The sequence below is a fragment of the Syngnathoides biaculeatus genome, chromosome 15 (genome assembly GCF_019802595.1).
Source record: "Syngnathoides biaculeatus isolate LvHL_M chromosome 15, ASM1980259v1, whole genome shotgun sequence".
NCBI lineage: Eukaryota > Metazoa > Chordata > Actinopteri > Syngnathiformes > Syngnathidae > Syngnathoides > Syngnathoides biaculeatus.
In genome coordinates, this window is record NC_084654.1 from 9,938,718 (window position 1) to 9,963,280 (window position 24,563).

The 24,563-nt window shown below is 38.7% G+C and overlaps 1 protein-coding gene across 1 annotated transcript in view; it reads right to left on the minus strand.

Annotated features, from left to right (window-relative positions):
* The window catches only part of clic4 (chloride intracellular channel 4), a 35,501-nt gene extending 11,290 nt beyond the window's left edge, over nt 1–24,211 (minus strand). Inside the window, exons 1-2 of the mRNA XM_061844015.1 lie at nt 23,809–24,211; nt 4,275–4,384 (exon numbers count right to left, since the gene is read on the minus strand). Of these exons, the coding sequence (XP_061699999.1) occupies nt 4,275–4,384; nt 23,809–23,877 (179 nt within the window). The 5' untranslated portion in view covers nt 23,878–24,211. The remainder of the gene's footprint in view (nt 1–4,274; nt 4,385–23,808) is intronic.
* Between the last annotated feature and the right edge of the window lie 352 nt (nt 24,212–24,563).

Sequence of the window (24,563 nt, forward strand, 5' to 3'; positions counted from 1 at the left end):
GCATCATCTATAAATGGTAATGAGTCTTTCCTATTTTTGTAGAGCTATGCTGGCCCAGTCTTCCTTGCTGTATTGTTGGAATTCAGCAACAATGGACAGTTTTTGAGCATCAACTGCCTTTTAAGGGCACGCCACTGCATTTACATCTGATTCAAGTCAAGACTTCGAAGAGGCCAATTTCAAAAACCTTCATTTAGGCCATCAAAAACCTTCATTTTGTTTTTAAGCCACTTAAAAGTTGACCTGCCAGTGTGTTTTGGATCATTATCCTACTACAGAACCCAAGGCCCTTCGGTTTGAAGTCACGAAACTGATGGTTGAACATTCTTGAGAATTTTTTAGTAAAGAGCAGAATTTATGGTTCTGTCAATCACAGCAAGTTGTCGAGGTCCTGAAGAAGCAAAGCAGGTCAAGACCATAACACTAGCACCAACATTTGATATGGGTATGATGTTATTTTTTGGAATTTATGAGCTACATTTATGCCAAATGTAACACACCTTCCAAAAACCTAACCTTTCATGTTGTTACTCCATATAATATTCTCTCATAAGTCTTGGAAAACATTCTGTTTTTCTTTAATTTTGCAAAAGCAGGACAAGCTTTTATGTTAAACAGAAATACAGTGCCTTGTGAAAGTATTCGACTCCTTGAACTTTTGCCACATTTCAGGCTTCAAGCATAAAGATATAAAATTGAGATTTTTTTGTCAATAACAAGTGGGATAAAATCGTGAAGTGGAACGATATTTGTTGGATATTTTATACTTCAATAAAAAACTGAAAAGTGGGGCGTGCAATATTATTTGGCCCCTTTATTTTCAGTGCAGCAAACTCACTCCAGAAATTCAGTGAGGATCTCTGAATGATCCAATGTTGACTGATGATGAGAAATAGAATCTTCTTTTTCTTTCGGCTTGTCCCGTTAGGGTTCGCCACAGGATGTCATCTTTTTCCATGTAAGCCTATCTCTTGCATCCTCCTCTCTAACACCCACTTTCCTAATGTCCTCCCTCACAACACCCACCAACCTTTTCTTTGGTCTTTTCCTTTCACTCTTTTGCCTGGCACCTACATCCTCAGCAGCCTCCTACCAATATACTCACTATCTTGGAAAATTGATCAATAGAATCTACCTGTGTGTAATCAAGTCTCAGTATAAATGGACCTGCTCTGTGATAGGCTCAGGGTTCGGAGGGTTCGGTTTAAAGAGTAGAGAGCATCATGAATACCATGGAACATCCCAGGCAGGTCAAAGATACTCTTGTGGAAAAGTTTAAAGTCGGATTTGGATACAAAAAGATTTTGGAATCTTTAAACATCTCAAGGAGCACTGTGCAATCAATCATATTAAAATGGAAAAAGTATCAGACCACTGGAAATCTACCAAGACCCGGCCGTCCCTCGAAACTTTCACCTCGAACAAGGAGAAGACTGATTAGAGATGCAGCCAAGAGGCCCATGATCGCTCTGGATGAACTTCTAAGATCTACAGTTGAGGTGGGAGAGTCTGTCCATAGGACAACAATCAGTCGTACACTGTACAAATCTGGCATTTATGGAAGAGTGGCAAGAAGAAAGCCATTTCTCAAAGATATCCATAAAAGATCTCATTTAAAGTTTGCCATAAGACACCTGGGAGAAACACCAAACATGTGGAAGAAGGTGCTCCGGTCAGATGAAACCAAAATTGAACTTTATGGCCACAATGCAAAACGATATGTTTGGAGTAAAAGCAACACAGGTCATCACCCTGAACTTACCAACCCCACTGTCAAACATGGTGGTGGCAGCCTTATGGTTTGGGCCTGCTTTTCCTCAGCAGGGACATGGAAGATAAATGGAGCCAAATACTGGACCACTCTGGAAGTAAACCTGTTGGAGTCTGCAAATAACCTGAGACTGGGATGGATCCAAAACATAGAACTAAATCTACAATGGAATGGTTCACAAATAAACTTATCCAGGTGTTAGAATGGTCAAGTCAAAGTCCTGAGCTGAGTCTAATCAAGAATCTGGGGCAGAGCTGAAAACTACTGTTCACAAACGCTCTCCATCCAACCTCACTGACCTCGAGCTGTTTTGCAAGGAAGAATGTGCAATAATTTGAGTCTTTCCATGTTCATGACAATTTTTATTTTATTTTATATCTTTATGTTTGAAGCCTGAAATGTGGCAAAAGGTTGAAAGTTCAAGAGGGGGGGTGAATACTTTCACAAGGCACTGTATAAACAAACATGTCTCTTGTTCTTGTTGCTATATTCTTCCTTGTTCTTTGTTCTGAATGTCATACAAGGGCAGCACCGACTGCCGGAGAAAATTCCTTCTGTATCTTTACATACTTGGCCATTAAAGCTGATTCTGATGTTATTTTTGATCAGCAGTTGTACGTTGACATTTTCACCCAGTCTCTTCTTTAATGATGAGTCATGGACCCTGACCTTAACTGAGGCAAGGGAGGCCAGCAGTTCTTTAGAAATTGTCCTGGTTTCCTTAGTGATATATTGGTTGAGTCATCACTGTGCTCTTGGGGTAATTTTGTATCCCACCCAAACCTGCCAAGGTTCACCATTGTTCCATGTTTTCTGTAAGCGAGAAAAATGGCTCTGCCTATGGTTCACTAGAATCCTAAAGCTTAGAAATGGCCTTTGTAACCTCAGACTGATCGACATCATTTACTTTGTTTCCCATCTGTTGTGGAATTTCTTTACAACGTGTCATTTTGTTGTGCTGTTTTTAAATCTTTTGTTTCCAACTTGGTTTGTTGGACAAATCCTGTTTGAATGATGTCTTGATTGAACAGGTCTGGATGAAATGGTGTGATCAGTAAAAAATGAGCAAAAATTGTGTTTATCCAGAATTAATTCATGATTTAAATAACTTTTTCGTGTGTGTATATATACACACACACGCACACACATTTGAAAAATGTACGGGAGTGGTCAGCCGCGCTCGCAGATAAAGTTGCGGGTGTGATTAGGAATGGCCTTAAAATAAAATGGATTAATATAACATAACTATAAATCAAAACTAAAAAACAAATACATAACTAAAATAGAAAACTACAATTTAAAACTCAGAAACGATAACTTCCAATTTCAACTGATATTAGTAGAACATGATATAAAACAGTATTTAAAATTTTTCATCAATAAAAACTCTTGATCTGACAAACTTTATCTGAAGAAAAGTTAAATGCACTGGCCTGTCAAGGAATAAAGACGAATGGTCTATACTTGCAATGTTTTTAAAATGGTGAAAGTTTACTTCAACATAATTGGCGTTCGTGGCAACAAGCTAGCGATAAATGGGAACAAACATTACTGTCAGCAACCGTGACGTATTGTTGTGGGGGGAGGGGGGTTAGCGCGCACCACGGGACTGCCGTAAATAGGAGGCCGGCTTGCTAGAACGCACCCTTATCTCCATGCGCTCGACGTATTGGCCACACTTTTTTTTTTTTTTTTTTTTTTTTTTAAAACGCAGTCACACTCCTTTGCAATCGACGCAATGACCAGCCCTGGTGTAACTGAATTTCCTTTGACATGGCTCATGATGTTAATGACTTTCAACGTAAATGCGCTCGCATTACGTGAAGCAGTTCTGAACATGCGCTTTCGTACATGCTCAGTACGGTTAACTTGCATTTCCTGTTTCTGGGTAAATCCCGGTTGTTTTGGAGCATGCTTGTTTAGTTAACAACGTTTATGAAATAAACACGTAAATTAATGTCAAGACCACACAAAATCAGCAACGTCTTGAGAGAATGTGAGGGGAGGGGCGTTACTCTTACTAGTGTTAGTACCTCAACATGACTACGCTCGTGAAAGCAAAAACGAACTCAAAAGCATGTTCGTTCAATGTTGTCAACTAATATTCGGATTAATTTTAGGCAATTTTTCCTCAATTTTCTGGAGCAATTTTCATGAAAATTAAAAAATCCGGAATTCCGGGAAAATCCGGAGTACTTTCATCACTGTTGAATACAGAGCACACCTGGACACAGTTCATTGGCTACATCTGGCCCATCCACAATTTCTGAATGCCCTTTGTGCCCCATATAAAGTCAAAATAAAATGAAGTATACTCTGCTTTTATTTTAATGTGCACATACTGTATGTCAGCAGTGCATGTGACAACAGCAATGACAAGTCTTCAGTGTTACCAACCTAGAAATAGTCTAAATATAAGTGTAAAAATAATAATAATAATTACAAACTAATACCACCGTCTAGGGCAAAATTTAAGCACGAAAGACGTAGGGGATGGACGCACCTCTTGAGGTCCACGGTCGTCACATTGAAGACGACTCCTTTAAGCCACAGAATCATAAACAGCCGTTGGGAGAAGGGACAGTTTCCAATGCTCTCCCCATCACTTCCTGCCTACAATAAATACAGACAATGTTAATCAGTAATGTGCATCTTTTTTAAGACGCTAGTCACCTTTTAAAAATGCATCTCTGGCATCTTCTATTCTTTGCGAGCATATTATTCAATAACAGACTCATGACAGAAAATAAAAACCACAGCTAGTACATATCTGTGGTGTAAAAACCTGACTGTCCATTTGTTGTTATTTTACTTAGAGACTCCTTTTCAAACACCTCTTTTACGCACGACTGGCTACACTCAAAAGAGTGGATTAAGAAGGAAAAAAAGACTAAAGCACCGACTGCTTTCTCTTATGCTTGATCACACTTTGCCTCTGTTTATTAGGAGAACTACTTTCCAGGGTAAGCGGAAACCTCTGAAGTGACTCAGACATGCTGGCTTCTTGTTTCCTATAATTCTAGACTGCACATACAAGAGTGAGGAGTGGTGCTGGGAATGAGATCAACGCAAGTGATGTGTGGCGTCTTAAGAACAGAGCTCACTCTTTAGCGACACACTTCAAAGAAAACAGAACATTTTCTAAAACATAGGCTACTGCCATAACTTGTTGTGCACAAAATGCTGTCATATAATGTGCATCCCCACAACTAACCTGAAGAATCAAGAAAACCATACCACCAACGTGTGACAGGTTTTTTTTCTTTTTCATCCCAATCTACTTAACTTTGGTTAATGTAAAAGAACTGCAACCAATTACCAATTCAAATAGCTCTCTCTAATCATGGCCCCTTCCTCTCCTGCAAATGAGAATTAAATTCCCAATTTGGATTTTCTATCAATATGAAAGGTTATCATCTCAGATGGGGATGAAAATAGCTATACATTTATAACAGACATTACATATATTTGTCAGTAAACTTTTTGCAACTCCATGTGTACAAAAATGATTCCACCCCCATTATCCTTATGTATACTGGGCTCTATCCACTTAATTATTTTAGGGAAAAGAATGAACATAGATGAGAAATAACAGTACTTCATAAATGTTGTATTCAACTGTCATTGGCCCCTAAAAATACTGACCATGTAAAGCATACTAATTTTATGAGGAGAGAGGTCTAAAGGCAGTAGATAAAAATGAACAATAACAGCCTGATTGAATAGAGGTTCAAAAAAAAAAAAAAAAGTCTCTGAATGGAAGACTTTTTGTTCCATCTTTGTGGTGTGAACAGGCTGGTTCCTGTTGTCCTCTCAGTAACATGCAGTGGGATGACCCTCTTTCATCTGCTGGCTTCCATTGTACAGCATCTTTCCCTCTACAACATCCCGCCCACCTCCCAGTTTGAATGTAACAACAGATAACTGTCTTTGTTTTGCAAATTGATAATTGAAATGGCAATTGGTTTACCAGTTGAACTTTCATTACATGAACATTAAAAAAACTTTTTGTGATGAATCCATTTCCCTCACAGAGCCATAACTGCTGTAACTCAAGATCAAGGTTGATGACAATGCAGCACAGCAACTGCTAACATGACAATACCAGACACACATGGCAGGAAGAGCAAGCCACACAGTGTGAATGACCAGTTCACAAATAAACCATGACCTGTGTTTTAAGAGAACCACGCAATCCAAGTTTATCACAAAGTGACATTCCTGTAGTTTACCAAATTCGTGACTGACCCAAGACCTGCATTATTCAAAATAACCAGCAGAAACTAATGTCATTGGCAAATCCACATTCTTTATATAATACTATATTCAGAGCTGTGGTAGTGGTTAAAGCCAAAGACAATTAATGAAGCTAGGGAGGCAAATTACAGGAAATAGAGAAGCGTTGCAGATGAGAGGATTAGCAGGAGCAAGATCAAGCAGAAATACATGCCTTGGATAAAGAGTAAGAAGGAGAAAGGACATAGAAGGCAGGAGTTTTTAATGTCTGCTCAGTTCTTCTTTCCATCCCTTTCTCCTTATGCTGGCCCCCTCTGTTGAGTCTGGGGGGGTTGTGTTTGGCATTGGAGGGGAGGAAGGAGAAACTATTCCAGATATGTCCTGTTAGTAGCGGCAAAGAGGGTGCTTTGTTTACTTTATGTGATGATACTGACGATGGGGTCAAATTTCACAAGTGGCTCAAACTGACAAATTTATTTCAGTTGTTTAAATATAATAATTAATGGAGTGTTGAATGATAATAAAAAAAAGTTTCACTGTTGTGTAGGTATGTTTAGATAGAAATAAGTGTGGAATGGCTGGTTTTTGTTCTTTATTTTTCTGTGTATTTTTAATTCTTATTTTATTATTCATTATCATGTTTATTGTATTCAATATTCACTACAAATAATCTTCACTAGAAAAACTACATAACAGTTGGGGACCACTGCTGTGGGGGGCTTAGTTAACATGTCTATAAAAACATAGGGGTAAAGTTGACTGTGACACAGTACTTATGGCAGTCCATATAAAGTGAGGCCCACGGGGAAAGGGTGCACGTTTCCAGGATGTGAAAGAAATTGTTCATAGCAACCATTCTGTGGCTGCTAAGAAAAGAAAATGACTCGAGCATTGCAGACAGTGACATCATTCATGACAAAGAGTTGCCCCTCTGATGTAAATAGGCAATGTGAAAATCAGAGAGGAGACTGGATGAGTCATGATTGTTAACTAGCTCATATGGATGGGCCTTAAATCAACACTATGTTATAATATATCCGAGTGGAGGGTGAGTCTTGAAGTTAGCTCATAGACACTGTGAGTCCATTGGACAGAGGACACAATCATGTACAGTATCTGATACATCTAATCAGACATCCTTAAGGACAGCGAAAGGCTATTCATTTTCCCAAGGGCCCACGTGAGAAACTGGAACAAACATTTAAAAAGGCAAAAAAAAAAAAATAAATGAAACCTAATAAAGGTGACAGTAATATTTCAAAATATTTTCAGTAATTATTATTTCAGTAATACAGTGGAGCAATGAAATGTTTATACAGTGGTCACAGATTTGGAATAAATTGTCACACGCCCAGAGCCGTTTACTTCCTGGTTACACCTTCAAAGACGGATGGCTGCCTCAAACCTCCCGAAAAAAGGTTACTAAAGTATTTACGAAGTAAATACTTGAAATAAAGTTCCGACAAAGATTTTCTGCATATATGAAATTTCCAGTTTTTAATAATAATATATATGTATTTGCAATTACTCAAAAGTGTTTGGTGTGTTTGCATAAACATATGCATGATCACAATATTGCCCTAAAGTGTGATAGCACATTGTAGCAAGGTGCAGCATTCCTCTATAAGTACACAAAACTTGCTATGTGTAATCTTTGGATGCAAGAAATAATAATAATTATAATAAACTCAATTATTACAAATACACAATAATGGCTGTAAACAATTTATAAAAGGCAACTTGATCCGTTTTGGTTATTGAATTTGAGCCTTGCCTTGATATATGTTTAATATGCTGCCATATGGGAAGGGGCATACAATCCTCTCAAAGATTGCGTTAGGCCAAGGGCCCAGTGTTGTCTTGTGGCGTAAGGTGTGATGCCTCAAGGTTGCAAATTCTATCATGACAACCTCTTTTACTTTCTTTGATGACAAAGAGGATATGGGCGGTGTGGTACAATGAGGGAAAACCAACTCTTTGATGTTCCATTCAAACCAAGGAGTTAATTTATTACCCTGTGGAATGTAAGGAGCAATAATACTCGGAGAAAAGCTTTTGGACCACTGGAAAGAGAATTGTCATCACTATAGCAACACACAAAAGGGAGCAATATACTGAAACACTGGTCAAAAGATGAAACAAAGACAGACATCCCTTTGATCAAGTCCATCAACCACCATGTATCAAACAGCATATTATACACATGGGAGGTGGCCAACAGGTCTCTGAATACAGAAGCATAATCAGCTCCGAGAAGTGCTGGTAGCCCATCTTTTCATGGTCTCTCAGCTGTGAACTTGTAAGTAGGTATCACTTTTACACATTTGATATGGGACAGACCAATGATCTGTTGACTTTCTCAAGGATAGTGGCAGACTATCCTGATGTGGTCTTTGTCTCATGGAAGGAAACCTCTACGGTCTGCTACAGTGCAAGATCAGGCAAGATATGACCAACATTCTCACTGGTCAATCAACACACAATAGATTCTTGAGAATGGGAATGGATTTCTGTTTTTGTGATAAACGCTCCCCCAATGCCTGTAGGATGTGCAGTGCATCGCTTCACGGAGAGTGCTTTAAAAAAATATCACAAAATAGAAAATGAGTTCATTGTGAATGTAAATAGCTGAAAGGGCAAACTATGGAAGTAGATTAGTGTCACCAGGATTTTAATTTGAAATGCCACAGAAAACAGGATTTGAATTTGAAATGTAAAGTGATCACAATTCAATACAGGGTTCGTACACTTCCAGAGAATCAAAATACCATGAATTTTCCATGACTTTCCCGATACTCAATCAAAAATTCCAGGACTAATATTGGATTGAGTAATTGTGGTAGACAGCAAAATTTCAACTATAGGATCGTGTTAAATAATAAGTGCCAAAGCTTACCAATGTAGTAGGAGCATCATAATGACTGAAATGTATAGTTATTAAAAATATAAACTATAATTGGATAAAAGTATTGTTGATAAGAAGCTCATTGGCTTTGCGTGTAATCAGCAGGGACATGGGCATGCTTTTACAAAGCCATTCATCTTTGAGCTTGCTTATCCTAGGTAGTAAAGCATTCTCGTAAGTGGATTCTTATCTGCTGTCTTGTAAGGTAAGAGTACTCTTCAGTTACGAAGGCTTTATGCAATTAAGCCATAGGCTTCAAAACTTGCCTACAACCCAGACTAATAGACCAACATGGTGTAAAAGCCACTGTGAAGTATAGCGAAGTCGAGTCTGAATTGATTAGAGGGTGATCATGCTCATGGCAGCAAGATAATGCTTGAGAGCAGGATTTTGATTTGATCGGATTTTCATTGTTGCTTTGATGTTGTTTTTATGCTGAACTCGAATCTGAAATACAAAATAAAATTTTTAAAAATATAAAAATATTGGAATATTTGAAAACTGTCAATTTTTTCATGGTCAATATTTTCCAAATGGCACAAGATATTTAAAACTCTCTTTCCATTTGTGAATTAAGTACTTGAAGAATCATGTTCTCTGGGGTTTCTGTTGAGATGGTATGCGGCTTAAAGTTCTACTGAAAATCATATGAAAATATTTTGTTCTACTTAAAAGCCTGCAATTTTTTTTTCTTCAGAATGATAAAGTCTGTCCCATGGTGGCAACTATTACACATTGTGGTTTATGTTTGCGAAATATTATGTGAATAGAGGGAATGAGCCTACGTCATAAAATCACGTGATTTTCATTGACGCCGCCATACTGCCCGTCAAACAAAGGACTGTTGAATGTTAATTCTGTTAAGACTAAACGAAAATATTTCTGTTAGCATGACAGAGTTTTGTCCAATACTGTTAAACATTTAGAAGGTGATTGTAAACAAAGGTACGTGGAAAAATTAGATACTTGGCATAGAAGATCCATTTTTAATGCCGCAATCGATGTTTTCGTCAATTGACTGATAATTTGCTTCCCTATACTGGACAGCTGAATATACACATGTATCTGGTGAATAAATTGAGATTACACAGAAGAGTTTGAAAGTGTATAAAAGTCAGAATGCATACAAATACTTCGTTGCTGGACAGACATAGACACAGTGGTATTATAATCATCTATATTCCAATTGTGGGAGAAAAATTTATGAGACTTTTTTTTTTAATTATGCATTATTCTCAAATGAGCCAATTTAGCATTATAAATAATTCTGAATAAAGAGATGAAAGTGGAGTTTTGTGAAAATTCATGAAAATCCAAATGCGAGCACTAGGGGGGTCTGGGGGCATACCCCCCCCAGGAAATATTTTTTTAAAAATGGATGGCTGTGGTGCATTCTGGCAATATCTGTGAACAAAATTCAGACAAAAATTGAAAGTAAAATTTCTAAGTCCTGACCAAAAAAAAAAAAAAAAAAATAGGGCAGAAGTTCCCCAAGGGCCAAGCACAGATTTTTTTTGACCACCACCCCTTATCACTAGATAGCACAAAATCTCATTTGTCATTAGAATATGCTCAAAATATGCCATCTTATCTCAAGACAAATGAATTAAGTGAACTATTCAGTAAAAAGACATCGAAAATTGTCCTTTTCCCTACATTATACATATTATAGTATAGATATAGAATATACCCGAAAATATATCCTAGAATTTCTATACCGTACAGCATGTTAAAGAAGTTGATTTGTAGTAATTAGTATTAACGTTTAAGTCTCAAACTTGTAACGTCATGTTGTACTGATACACTCGACCACATTGGTCACTATCTTAGATATAGATCTAGTAATACTAATAGTATAAGTTGCCTTTAAAATATATATATATATATATATATATATATATATATATATATATATATACACACACACACACACACACACACACACACACACACACACACACACACACACTTGAAAAATGTACGGGTGTGGTCAGTCATGCTCGTAAATCCGGAGGACTTTCAGCACTGTTAATAATTTGAAGTTGAGAAGAATAATTCCTACCTGAAATGAAATGATCACTACATTGGTGTGTATTCCATTGGGCACCATCCATCCCATTTAGTCGGCGAAATACATCAATCTTTTCAGCTGGTATTCTTTTGAATGGTATCTTTGAAGAACTGTCTTGTCTATTGTGACGACCAACAGCACAACAGATCTCACAACATTGTGAAAAATCTGTTATGGTACAGTGACTCACTCCCGGGCAACCGAGCAACTTTGTTTGACTAGCAAAATGGCATCGTAAACAAAAGGGGACGTCGCGCGCATGATCTCTATACTTTAATATTTTCAAAAATGCCTCTTTTCTGTCTATGGTAGCATGTGCAACAGTAGCAACACTGCTTGTTGGGTTGATCCTTAAAATTTAAATACACTAACCTGCCACTGAAGTTTTCAGCCGACTGGGAACATTTGCAGTAGCGCCAGTTGCTATAGCAAATTCATTTTCAGTCAGCTTTCCCACGGAAGAAGTTGGAAATTGTCATATTCTCCATCTCATCCTTCAGTTTCTTTGACATTGTTGTGATGTGTTTGGTTGACTTCATATGACTTTGCAACACACGTTCTCCCATGTTAGATAGGTTAATGAGTTTACCCCATGGTGAACATTTCGCTGTATAAATGTCATAAAGTGCCAGCCATCTCCAGTAAAACTCTTTTTTTTTAACCCTGTGTGGTTAAATCAGTACTTTCCCAGCATATCCGTAACTGGAAGCTTTGTTTGTTTCACCGAGCTCAGGTCCGCGCTACCTCCACGCCAGGATAAACTGAACAAAATGACGTCACTTCGAGAAATTTTGAGAAACCGGAAATGCGCAAGAGTTATTGGTCTTCACTTGACAGGTTGAATGTTTTAATTAAAACACGTGATAAACAATATTTTGAACTGCAACAACAAAATCCCATGACATTCCCTGACCCAAGCCAAATATCTTTTTTTTTTTTTTTTTAAACCAGACTTTCCAAGACCTGGAAAAGGCAACATTTCTTCGCATCACATTCCCGAGATTCCCTCACCCGTACGAACCCCGTCAATAGTTGTATTTCAGTGTAACTTTTCAATGTCAACAATTCAACTGGTTAAGATACGCCATCTGAAATTCAACCGGCTACAATTTGTTGTCTTGTATTCGCCGTCTATGCCACCAGGCAGGATTACTTCTGATCAGAACTGAATGAACAGTAAAATTTTAGCCAGGGACTTGTAGCAACTACTGAAAATGTGGTCACTTCACATTTCAAATTCAAATCCTGGTGGCACTAATCTACTTCCATAGCCAACATACAAAGAATAGTGATGCCTTCAAAGAATGATGAGGCACAGTACATTGTTCTTTGGAAAGAGGCTAAATTGAATCAAGTTCTATATAGCAATGGGGCTTGAGATGTTCTTTTGTCATCCATATGTATGCAGATGTGTGTTATATATGCTACTTGTAGTGCAAATAATTTTCCACAAACAAATGTTGCACTTTATTCATGAGACAATTTGAAAGTAAGTTTCTTTCGTCTTGTCCCATTTTTTTTCGATTGAATTTTGCAGAAAATGTTCTATCAACAAAATGTACAAAAAGTAAATGATTGAGTGTTAAACTCAAATAAGACCAACGTTGACATTGTGCACATTGCCTTTCACATTTGTTGTTTAGAAAAAGATTGAGTGAGAGCACAGCATACTCTACCAGTCACAATTGTGACCAGTCATGAAAGACACTCTCCGTCCCTCCCCCCTTGCCCCACCTAGGTGTCAATATTTGGGGGGGATTATTACTTTGGGTTACTTGAAAGGGCTACCAGTGACACCAGATTTCAATGTTTGAATGTCTAGGGGGGAAATTGGGGATTAAATGGGTAAATACTTTACAGATACTCTTTAAGCCACCCAGCGCTCTGCTTTCTTTAAGAGGTGGTCTTGTCTAATGAAAATGAGTCACTGCTAACCACACCTGCTCGAATGTTGTCGGCACACTGGGTATTTATCATATGCATGTTCAAAAGATCAAAGTGTCGCTTTCAAGAACAACCCTATAACATTTTACAAGATAGGAGATAGAACACTAGTCTTTCACTTTCTGCTTTCTCAGCTGTTATGTTATTTTTGGTCACCTGTATGAAGGCATAAACAATTTAAAGGCTTACTATCATCACTTTATTAGTTTCAACCACGTTTTCTTGACTGTTGTTGGGGATCAAATCTGCATGAGACAGCAGTCGGACAATGATTCCTTTTCAGTCTAGGCAAGGTCCAACCACTCAGGGCGCACAGCCTAATTTTAGTAACTCAGCGTCCCTTACTCACCCCTCCCCAACACACTTTATATTCTAAAATTGGGTGGAGTGCTCAACAAGTTCAGGCCACAATTTGACCGAATAAGGAGCTGACGATGAACAACCCAGCAGCTTTGCACTTTGAGCTCTGACATGCAGCAGGGATTTTTATTTGGGACGGGCGTAGCTATGGCAACTACATGGCAACGCTTCTCCCCATTAGATGGACTGACATGCATGCTGGTGTAACATTAGCTCTGTGAAAGTAGCACAACACAGAACCGATTAAGATATAATCAACGTATGATGGTTGACGGAAATGAAGCTAAGTGACATTGGAAAGAAAAACATTTTGCCATTCCACAATACAACACCAAAGAGAACAGGAACGCCGGTACAGGGGAATTTTACTCATTTAGGTGTTACTCTACCGTCTGAAGAAAACCCCAAATTACAACTGAAAAGTATCCTAAACCCTAAACTAGACCACACTAAAAATTCATAGTGACAAATTTGGCAGCAGGGAAAAAAAACAACGTCACAAGACTTCTTTACTCACTAGCATGGGAGCATGTATGTCTTAATTGGGTGGGTGACAATTATGCCCCGAGAGATGAGTAGGAATACAAGTCAGATCCTTCTAGATCAGTGGTGCTCAATGCGTCGATCGCGATCAACCAGGCAGTTTCAGTCGATCGCGACGGCGTCCCGAGAGAAAAGAAAAAAAAAAAGACATCAGCTGTATTTTTTTTTTTAACTTTAGCTCAATGCGCATGTGAAACGACGACAGTACGGGAAAACACATTGTCAGTGAGTTCCCCCCTATTTTAAGCTCTTGCTTAAGAAATCTTAAACATGAGAGTATGGATGCTGCAGTAAAGAAGACAAAAACGCAACATTTTCATATGGAATGGGATTCGGCCAACTTAATGTCATATTCGAAGTGCATTTGCCTCATCTGCCAGTGAAGTGACATGTGTCGCGACATTTTCAAACTGTTTATGGAAAATAAGACACTGAAAAGAAAGTTGAGAATGTGAAAAATGAACAAAGTAAAATCCCAATTAGCCGCACAGCAGTCAATTTTCACACATTATAGTTCAACAGCAAAGGCCGCCACCGAAGCATCATTTCCAGGTTCGTCACATCATCGTTAATAACAAGAAGTGCTTCCAAGACGGACATGGTAAAAGAGGCACAGCTGACTCGTTCTTCCCATCTTTTAAAAATAAGGCATAAATATTATCTTCAATAAAATCTCTGCAGCTGTAAAGGCGCTGTGAAGTCATGGCTGATGTGTGGAAGGACATCGGAGATTGTGAGCGTTTCTCACTGCAGTTGGATGAATCCACTGACGTGAGTGACACAACCCAAGTCTGCGTTTTCATTCGTATGCTGCTTAGTGATCATCAAGGTGAACTCAGTTACAAAAAAAAAAATTGTTGTGTAATATAGGCTCATGTGGTTATGCAAGGCACACAAACATACATTTACACATAGACAATCCTCAATAAACTTTAAAATAAATATGCTTTGTATTTTTGTTATGGGTAGATCTTCGTGACTTGGTCATTCTATTTCATATTTGGTCATTCTTAAAAAAAAAGAAGAAAAAAAAAACACCCCCCCCCATCCCAAAAAAAACTCTGGCCACTCCTGTTCTAATCATGACAGAAGTATCCCATGATATGGCTCTGACTCATCAAGCTTACATCACTCAACGGAAACATCTCGACTTCCACTCAGACACAGGGCTACTGTGCTGGTGCACTAAAGATTACTACATTGGAAACTTTGAATGACACATCATAAACACATTACTGCTTTCTTGGGGCTCAGGGTGGAACTGTCTAAGTCAGGGATTTTGGATGTGCATGAATATGTTTTACTGAAGATTAGTAATGATGGGGGGGACAAGAATCCATGGGGAGGATCAACATGGGAAAACAACCATGTTCATTCGTACTGTTGTTGTAAGCAAGTATTAACATAGACGTCCTACGCAATTATCAACTTCAGTGTAATAAGTCAAGCAGGCTTAAACCCTCAAAAAACATCTGTCTAAAATGGTGATATCAGGCATGAGCATTTCACGGAAACGATCGTTCGGTTACAGTGTCGTTACCAAGCCTGAGAAAACACGGAACCGAAAGTCAGTTTCCCAGATCTCAGGGCTTACTTTTAATAAAATTTGCCCATGTGTGGAATGTAAAACAAGTTCACAACGAAATACAACAATCTGTATAAAACGAACCTACATGAACCCCTTCATTTTTAATGATTAAAACGCCCAGCTTTGTCAGTGTGGTTAAAAAACAGCACCTGTTTCCGCTTCTGCGCTACGCATGCGCAAGGTCGAGTTATTCATATCCGGGTGACTCAAACGCTAGTCAAACATTTCGGTTGCTAAGCGTAAAAGACAAAATGCTCATGCCTGCTAAGGCTTTATTCTGAAGTACATGTAAAAAACGGTTCTCGTGAGCATCATCAATGGGAACCGGAAAAATCGTTTCCCACAGTTTCCCAGGACAAAAATCAACGGAACCCAAAGATCGGTTACCATACTTGCCGAAATCCTCATGCCTGTGATATGTATTGTCCAACTAAGCTGGCTTTTGGGTGGGTCAAATCAAATCATTTGAATTGCTCAAGCTGATCTACATCACTAGCGATGATTTCTGCCGCCTTTTCTGCTCCTGAGCCAGCCAGATCAACATAGCAAACACGCGTGCTATTACAAGGGCATCTCCTACATAGAGGCAACCAATCAGAAGAAAGGGGGGACTCTGAGCCAAACATGGAAAAAGAGGATACAAAACTGGGTCCAACATAAGTAGCTCTCAGAGGTGTCTTTTCTGGACACTCGTATGACAAAAGCAAAGTGTTTTTTGAAATTCAATAGACACTTTTATACTAACTCCATTTTAGAGACTCACTCTATGGAGTTCTAAACAGTCAAAACACAGGCCCTTTATTGTCAAATCCTTAGGTATGAGTATAATGAGAGATCAACTGTTTCCTTACTCAAATCCATTAAAACAATATGGGGGGAGGGGGGGCTCAATTAAATCTTCATTTACTTTTTTTCCATTGCTGAATACGTAAAACTTGTCAAACTCCATCTCCAACAGAGCAGCCAAAGCTGAAATTAAATATTTTGACTGTTGAGGTTCAGTGAAGACCATGTCATCTTATTTGCTGACTATTATTATTGCCGGGTTCATCCTCAACTTCTTATTTTTAGTTTTGATACATGAGTAATTGGCAGCCCAAAATGCTGCAGCCTATTCTTTTTTTCCCCTCATGTACATGTTCACCTGCATATAGTCTCTGATTTCTATAGTCCTTCGTGAAAGCCTACTCATTATCTTTTGTCTCTAATCAAAACATTTGTAAAAATCTGCATTTACTTTGGAAGAAAACAAAAACGTTCTTCCCCATTTTCTGCATTATGGGCCAAGCCAGTAGCTAAATCACTATCGCTTAATAGAAAATAAGAAAAACTTAATTTATCATGAAACAAAAACATTTTTTTTGCTGTATTATGAATAACCTATAATCGGCGTAGTTGAACCTGAAGCACCCTCAGCATTTGCCCTTCACATTAATCAGTAGCCAAGAGTTAGGTGTCAGTTTCTAAAAAGGTTAGAGTACAACAGAGATACTGCTTAACTCTTATTCGGTTTCATTTTGCATTTTAACAATAGCAAAAAAATGATTTTTTGTAATATTTTGTAATAAACTTAAATGTAAACAAAAAAAAAGACATTCAATTGAATAATCGATTCTAGAAATACACAATACTGACAGCCCTTGTAGCCATACATCAAATTTCCTCTCATGAGATAATTGAAGTAGTTATCATACTGTTACTCTAATGCTGCTACTGCCCACTTTGCTGCTGTTAACTCAAATTTCCCAACTGCTGGACAAATACGAGCTGAAATACAACGTTGTACAATGCTTAAGTTACAAAAAGTTACAATCAGCCTGTACTAGCGCTCCACTTCTTCAAAGAGGGCACGTGAAACACAAGCAGACTGGATTGTATTACAAATGATTGAGTTACATGTAGGTTCTGTTCTAAGTTACATGTTCTACTCATGTGTGGGGCCCCTCACTCAAATATATAAAAGACACAGTAAATGAATAAAGCAATTAATAGAGGCTCAAGAAACCAGAGCATGAATAAAAATGCTTTAGATCAAAATCAAACAACTTTCAAAGCTTGTGATCTGTTTTTGTTTTTTTAAACTCTTGAAAACCTGATGAAGGTAAGTAAAATCTGAATATGTACTGAATAAGAGTAAGTATGTAAGAACTGACAATCCATTCCCAACGTAGCTATTTGGGCTGAGGTGTAAGCAATAAGCTTGGAACTGGTTGAACAAATCTACAGCAGACCAGGACTGGCGCCACCTTTCTGTAACCTTTGTTGGAAAACATCATTAGGTCAAGGAGACATGAAAAAGTGCTTCCTTTCAAACATAGGCTCCACTTTTCATTACTGAAATCATTGTGCAACGGTGCTTATTGCTGACATGAATTCAAGCGTGAACATTGACTTGCAAAATATTTGATAAATAAGGAAATACAGTAAATCCAACTATACAATGTCTTTAACCAGAAGATGTCACCACAGAGCCACCAAAGATTATAATATCAGATATTTAGGCTTCATTCATATTTAGATGATTCATCTATCAATTATTTCCCCCACTTATCCTTACAAGTGTTGGGGGAGGAGTGGAGCCTATTCCAGCTCATCTTTGTACAGATTAATATACATGTATTTATGTCCCCATCAGACATAGTAATACACAGGTGTTATGCCATTCAGACGCAAATGGACCTCTCCAACATTTCTTGATTGTCTGTAATTACTGCCTGCACTTTGTAATTCTCCTTCCCACTTTTTGACGTATTTCATGGAGTATAGGGTGGGTCAGCAGGACATAAAATAGGCTATAGGCAATATCTAAACTGCTGTACTGGGATGAAATCAATGATTGATCTTCAGTGTTTTTAAAATAATGATCATGTTCAGCTGCAACCAATGCAATAAATGCATATCTCCACACCCATAAAGTGTTAACACATTCGTATAGCAACATGTTAGGAGTTGTTGCAAAAATTGGGAGATCTGTCTGTTCACATAATTGTTTTAATTTACATATTGGAGGGTTTTCAAGATCTAACCCCCAGTTTAATTTCCTACCACAACAGTCTCAAAGTGCGAACTTTGACTTGGCCGATTAAAACCTTTTTATTTTATTTATCAATTCATGGGTGCACAGTCCTGCTCCGTACCCCAAGAGTGATTGAGCTTGAGGGAGTGAACTGATGGCTAGACTTTCACTCCAATTTTCTGGTAGATTTTAGATATTATTATTTCATTAATCACAGAAAGTCATCCAGGCTCTGATACAGAAAAGTAGCCCCAGATTATCATAGTGCAAAAACTACGTTTGACAGTTGATGTGTTTTTTTTTTTTATTTCATGAGTCAACAAATCTAGTTGTAATCAGGTCTGTGTGTGGGCATTAAAATTGCAGTCATCTTTTCAAAAACTGGGAACTAATCACAGTAAACTCATGATTTAAATCAGGGGTGTTCATTTCTTTTGTTTGTTTTTTTTGCCTTATGGGTTTGCATGTTTTCCCTTGATAAATAAATAATTGAGAAACTGCAATTTGGTTGAACTTGGGTTGTGCTTGTGAGATATTAAAACAGTCTTAATAATCTGAAACATTTAAGGGTGATAAATATACAAACCAGAAATCAGGATGGAGTAAAGAATATTTCATGACACCGTATAAATGATGGACACTTGACCAACCAATCTAATTTAATATTGGTAATTGATGCAAAGGACAGTTATAGCTCAGATCAGCTGACTTACTAACAAAAGGCACAACCGCACACCATACAAATATTACGAATCTGGGAGAATGCGGCATGACAAAAAAGAAAGGGAAAATGTGAATTTTGGTTCTGGCTGCCTTTTGAATTTTAACTGTCCATTCATAAAAAAAGAACGTTTGATACGTTAGAGGTCACCATCTTTCAAAGCAAGGGCTTTGCTCACAATTTGATTTGACCATTCTGGTTCACTACAAAGATATTTTGATGAGGGTGAGGTCAGTACTGTCATTTTCTTACAAACCATGTTCACCCAACCGTGTCTTTATGAACCTTTTTGTGTGCGCTTGGACTAAGTCATGCTGGAAAAGTAAACAGCCTTGCCCATACTGTTTCCGGAAAGTTGGCAGGCTATAATTATTCAAAACAAAAACAAACTTTCTTTCGGCTTGTCCCGTTAGGGGTCGCCACAGCATGTCATCTCAGATGAACGCTCATATTTGTTTGGCACAGTTTTTAACGCGGGATTCCCTTGTGGGCATAGAAGTAGCCCGATTACTGATTCGTTAATTAATAGTTCACGTTCAGTATAATGTTTACAAACTTGCAACCACAATTAAGAATTCTCATCTCCAAACAAGGATGTACAGTTAGGTCATTTTTTTTCAGCTGTAATTCAGTGGGTTGAACAAAAATAGTGCATAAAGATTTGAGGAACAAATGCATTTTTAAACAATCCCTTCATTTGGGCAAGTCAAAAGTAATTTATCTAATAAATAACTGAAAATGAAATGTTTATTTCTAATACTTTGTTGAACACTCTTTGCTGGCCATGAGTGCCAAAAGTCTTTAACCTACGTACATCACTAGATGTTGCGTTTCCTCCTTTTTAATGCTTTGGCGGGCCTCACCGCAGTGGTTTTCAGTTGCTATTTGCTGAGGTTTAGTCTTTAACAGGTGAAATCTGTACTCACTTTGGTTGAGATCAGGTGACTGACTTGGGTTGCTTTGGTTCTATTTTAAATCATTGTCCATTTGGATTATGAAATGAACCCATTCAGTTATACTGCATTTTGATGGATTTCAGCCAGTCTCTCAACAGCTCTGAATTCATTCTGCTTGCTGCTTCTGTCATGCATCACGCCAATAAACACCCGTGACATTCTGCCATGACTCACTTGTAGCCATTCATAACCAATACTGCCCTTGCGCTCGTTCAGAGAGGATGTGGTATGCTTTGGATCATGAGCTGCACCATGCCTTCCCATATTTTTGTATTGGCATCATTCCGTCCTCTGTGCAAAGTATGTTCTTAGATGGGAGTTTTTTTTGCCATCTACCCATACAGTATTTTCTTGATGGTAGACCCGGTCAATGAAATATCTACCTCCTGTAGAGGGTTTTTAACATATTTGGCTATTGTAAACCTCTTCACCATTTAAATGATTATTTTTGTATTAGGGTTGGGCATCCAGAATCAATTGGAACTGGGACTAACATTCTGGTTGTCACAGAATCATTCATTCCCAGTTTCGATTCCTACAGCCATCGACATGCAGCATACTTCCAGAAAGCTGATGCCTCACAAAGTCACAGTATTATGTGACGATGACATGTGTCATAGACTAGAGCAGTGATTCCCAACCAGTGTGCCATGGCTCTTTAGTTTTTCATGGGAGCTCTTTTGGTGTGCTGCAGGAAATGAACAAATTTCTCATAATCGGTCAGAATATTTATTTACAAAAAATAATGTATCTTTGTTCGTCTATCTATCTATGGAAGCGACATATAAAGGCAGACGGAACAAATAAATGCTCTTCTATTAGATGGCAGAAAGTGTATAATTGACTCCTGTAGCCACTTTTTTATGTTTGGTGGAGTGCTGTGACATTTTTTGAATGTAAGATATGTGCCTTGGCTCAATAAAGGTTGGGAATGACTGCCTTAGTGAACTAAAATAGTCTGCATATAATCATATCAATCATAAGCCTGGGAATTGGGAATCACTGGACTAGAGAAATTGGCCATTTGAACTCCATGCAACAGTCAGACTTAAGTTTTGGATTTTTTTTTTTTTTTTTAAATCATCCATCCAGGGATGAGAATGCCAAATGAGAAAAAAGTCTGAAAAGTAGCCGGGGGTCTGGGGGCCCAGGGGGCAAAGTCCCCGGAAGCTAAGCGATTTTAGCAATTTGTTAGCACCAAAACCATTCATTTCAACACTGAATTTAACTGTAGTTGTGGAAAAAATGTCCCTTGTTTGAAATATCAGTTTCATTTCTGCAATGCTTTAATTATTGTACTTATTTGAAGCACATTACATATAAGTTTCACCATTTGCCAAACTTCAGAATGAATTTTCAATCTCTTTCACTGTTTAATATAGATAGACCATTATATTTTCTTTTTGATATGCAGTCAGTTATTCATAGAATTAGTATAGTGTAGGGATGAAGCACAAGTTTTTACAACAATATGAATAAAATTACCTTACCACTCGCTCGATCTTCATCCTTTTTTGCTAACACTTTCGCCATCGTAAAACTTTGAACACACCGTCGCTCAGTTCGCGCTAAGTCCCACGCACCATTACTTGGCTAACTAACAAGTTACACTGCGATTTCTGAGAACCGAGAACACATGTACATGACAATGGCGAAACTCGATTAACCACTAACACGATTGGATCGTTATACTGTATAACTCTGTTGTCTAATCGAGTGATCTGCCGGAAACAAGTTTTGTTTATATCGCAAAATGCAAATATTTACACTACCGAGCAAGATAGAACGGCATATGATAGTCATGCTTATGCTAGCACTAAGCTGAACTTGCAGCTCGGAGCCCACCACCGAGAGGCAGGCGCACGATACTCTACACCTACACCCTACACCCCCCCCCCCCCCCAAATATTTTCTCATCGGATTTGCGCTTATCTTGAGAATGGTCATTTTGGTCTGAAAAAGTCAGAAATCCGACGAATGGCGGAAAATTCTCATCCCTGTCCATCTGCTCCAAACATTGTTAATTATCCAAGGTTGTCTGCATTTACTAAGGCAAAAGGTGATCTCTTCTTGTTTCTCAATCTTTGCTTCCTTCAAAATAGTGTCTGAAGGTCAGCTCTGGTGTCATTTAGACATACTTGTTGAAAAGGTGGAATTATAATGAAGATTTACTGTGATGGTTTGTTTGTCTTAACAGATTTAACTGTTTATGCAGGAGAACATAATTTGTGCTAACTTTAAAATTGTGATAATTTAGGGCATAAAATAAACTGCCATCTGACAGCCGCAATTCTAATTTTTTTCCCCTCATATATGCAATCAAAAGTACTATTTACACAAAGGGATGGAACATTTTATGACACATAGTGCCCATCCCCGTATCACGCATTTAAGAAGAGTGCACAGTCCAAGGAAGGAGGGGCAAAAGGAAAGAATTGGCCACATCATGTCCAGGACTGAGCATGATGTAATTTCTCCTGAAGACAGAGAAATGTGCTGTCCTCTGAAAGGGTTTCCTACAAACTCAAAAAGCCGCACTTTACATCAGGAACAACTAAAGACTCAAAATAGAAGACCAACAGGCAGCCGCCATATTATGACTAAAGCAAAACAACCAATGTGCTGCTTCCACATGTATGACGCTAAACGTTTCCCTTATGAAGAAAGTGGAAAACGGTATTAACGACATCTGTTTCAGAAATGTTTTTGTGTTTTAGATGATAAACCCCTCACAACCTACCATGCATGTTTTTGAGATGTGGAAGGAAACTGGACTACCTGGAGAAAACCCACACAGGCATGGAGCGAACATGCAGACTCCACACAGGCGAGACTGGATTTGAACCTGGGTCATCAGAACTGTGATGCAGATCTGTTAACCAGTAATCCACCATCCACACTGACTGCACCAACATTCAGACAATTCAATACACTGTATCCCCCCACAAAGCACGAGGTTTTGGCGAGCCATACTCCTTCCACCACCACCATCAGCATCACCACCCCTCACCCGCCCCCATTTCTCCTTCTTTCCCGCCCTGTTTAATAAGAAAACGCAGTCTGTTCGAGCACAGCAGTAACAATTAAAAGTCCGGATTGCTGAGAAGATGATAAGGATCACAACCTTAGAGGGCAGCAACAACTTAAAAGTGATGTACAAGTAGCACCAAAAATAAAAATAGAGGGTCGGCCGCGTGAATTGTGTATTCAGTCTATGCAAAAGCTTCACTAAAATGCTTTAAAATTGACACCCAAGGTCAAGTGTGGTGCCACAGATTGCCCAGCCATAGCGGAGCCCATAACATTTCATATATAAGTACTGTGTTCAACATAAGCCCACCATTTATTTCAATAAAATCCATTAACAGTACACGGGGTAAGGGGAATAAAAGAGGAGCGCGTTTTCAACAAGGCGACGGGGAGAACGGCATCCGCCCTGCCCGTTGTCACCGACTGCAGGGGTTATGTATGGAGCTCCATTTGCTGGAAGGCTCCACTAAACAGACAATGGCCAATGAACTCAACGGCTAAAGAGACATGTTACCGCTAATAGTCTTAGCCAAGCACATGGCAATAGCTTAAACAGTCCCGCATTCGTCTTTCTTGGGGGAAAAAAATGGAACCAGTTCACAAATGTGTTAGTTTTATTAGGCGCCAATGTGCTCAAAATATAGAACTTCTGCCACGCAGTTCTTACCTTGACAAACAGCTCGATAACAGGCTCGTTGTCCGCCTTTACGCCGTTTTGCGGTACCGACAGTGACATGGCTACCGCTACTTTCTTTAAACTTTAGCTTGGAAGCAAAGACGACTTTTCCTTCAGTCTACCACGCCCAACGTAAATCGGCCCTGCTCTCCACCAACACCCCCTTCCTCGCACTGAGGTCCGCGCCGCGCTTTGTCTGCCCAGGAGCCCGCCGCGGCTGGTGGAGCTACAAACGACGCATCGACCGCACGTCCACGTCCCAATGTCGCCTGGTATGATTGAAGAGCTAACGTGACGTCACGTGGGTCCGATGATTGTCCAAAGCAGAGACACCCTCCAGAAACTGATTTTTTTTTTTTTTTTTTTAAAGCGTGAAGTCACCGACACCGCTTAAATACTTTAATGTGGGAGGGTTTGGGCAGCTGGGAGCGAATGAGAAGGAGAGCAAAGATGTCTAGTGAATGGAGTGTAGCGTGCTCGCCCCGGATGTCCTGAGGTGGACATAAACGTTTCCCAACCTTTACCGCACATACTTTGCAGAAGGAAAAAAAAAACACGGCTCACCACCCAGTAAAATGGGCACAGATATACAGAAATAATCAGTTCACATCGTGAGAAACCAGAGCTTTGAGTTGCAGATACTGTTCAATGAAGCAAATTATTATTCACTGGTAGTAAATTTTTAAGAATTACCGAAACGAACAGCCTCACTGGATACTTAAAGCTAAAATTTTTAACTACATGCG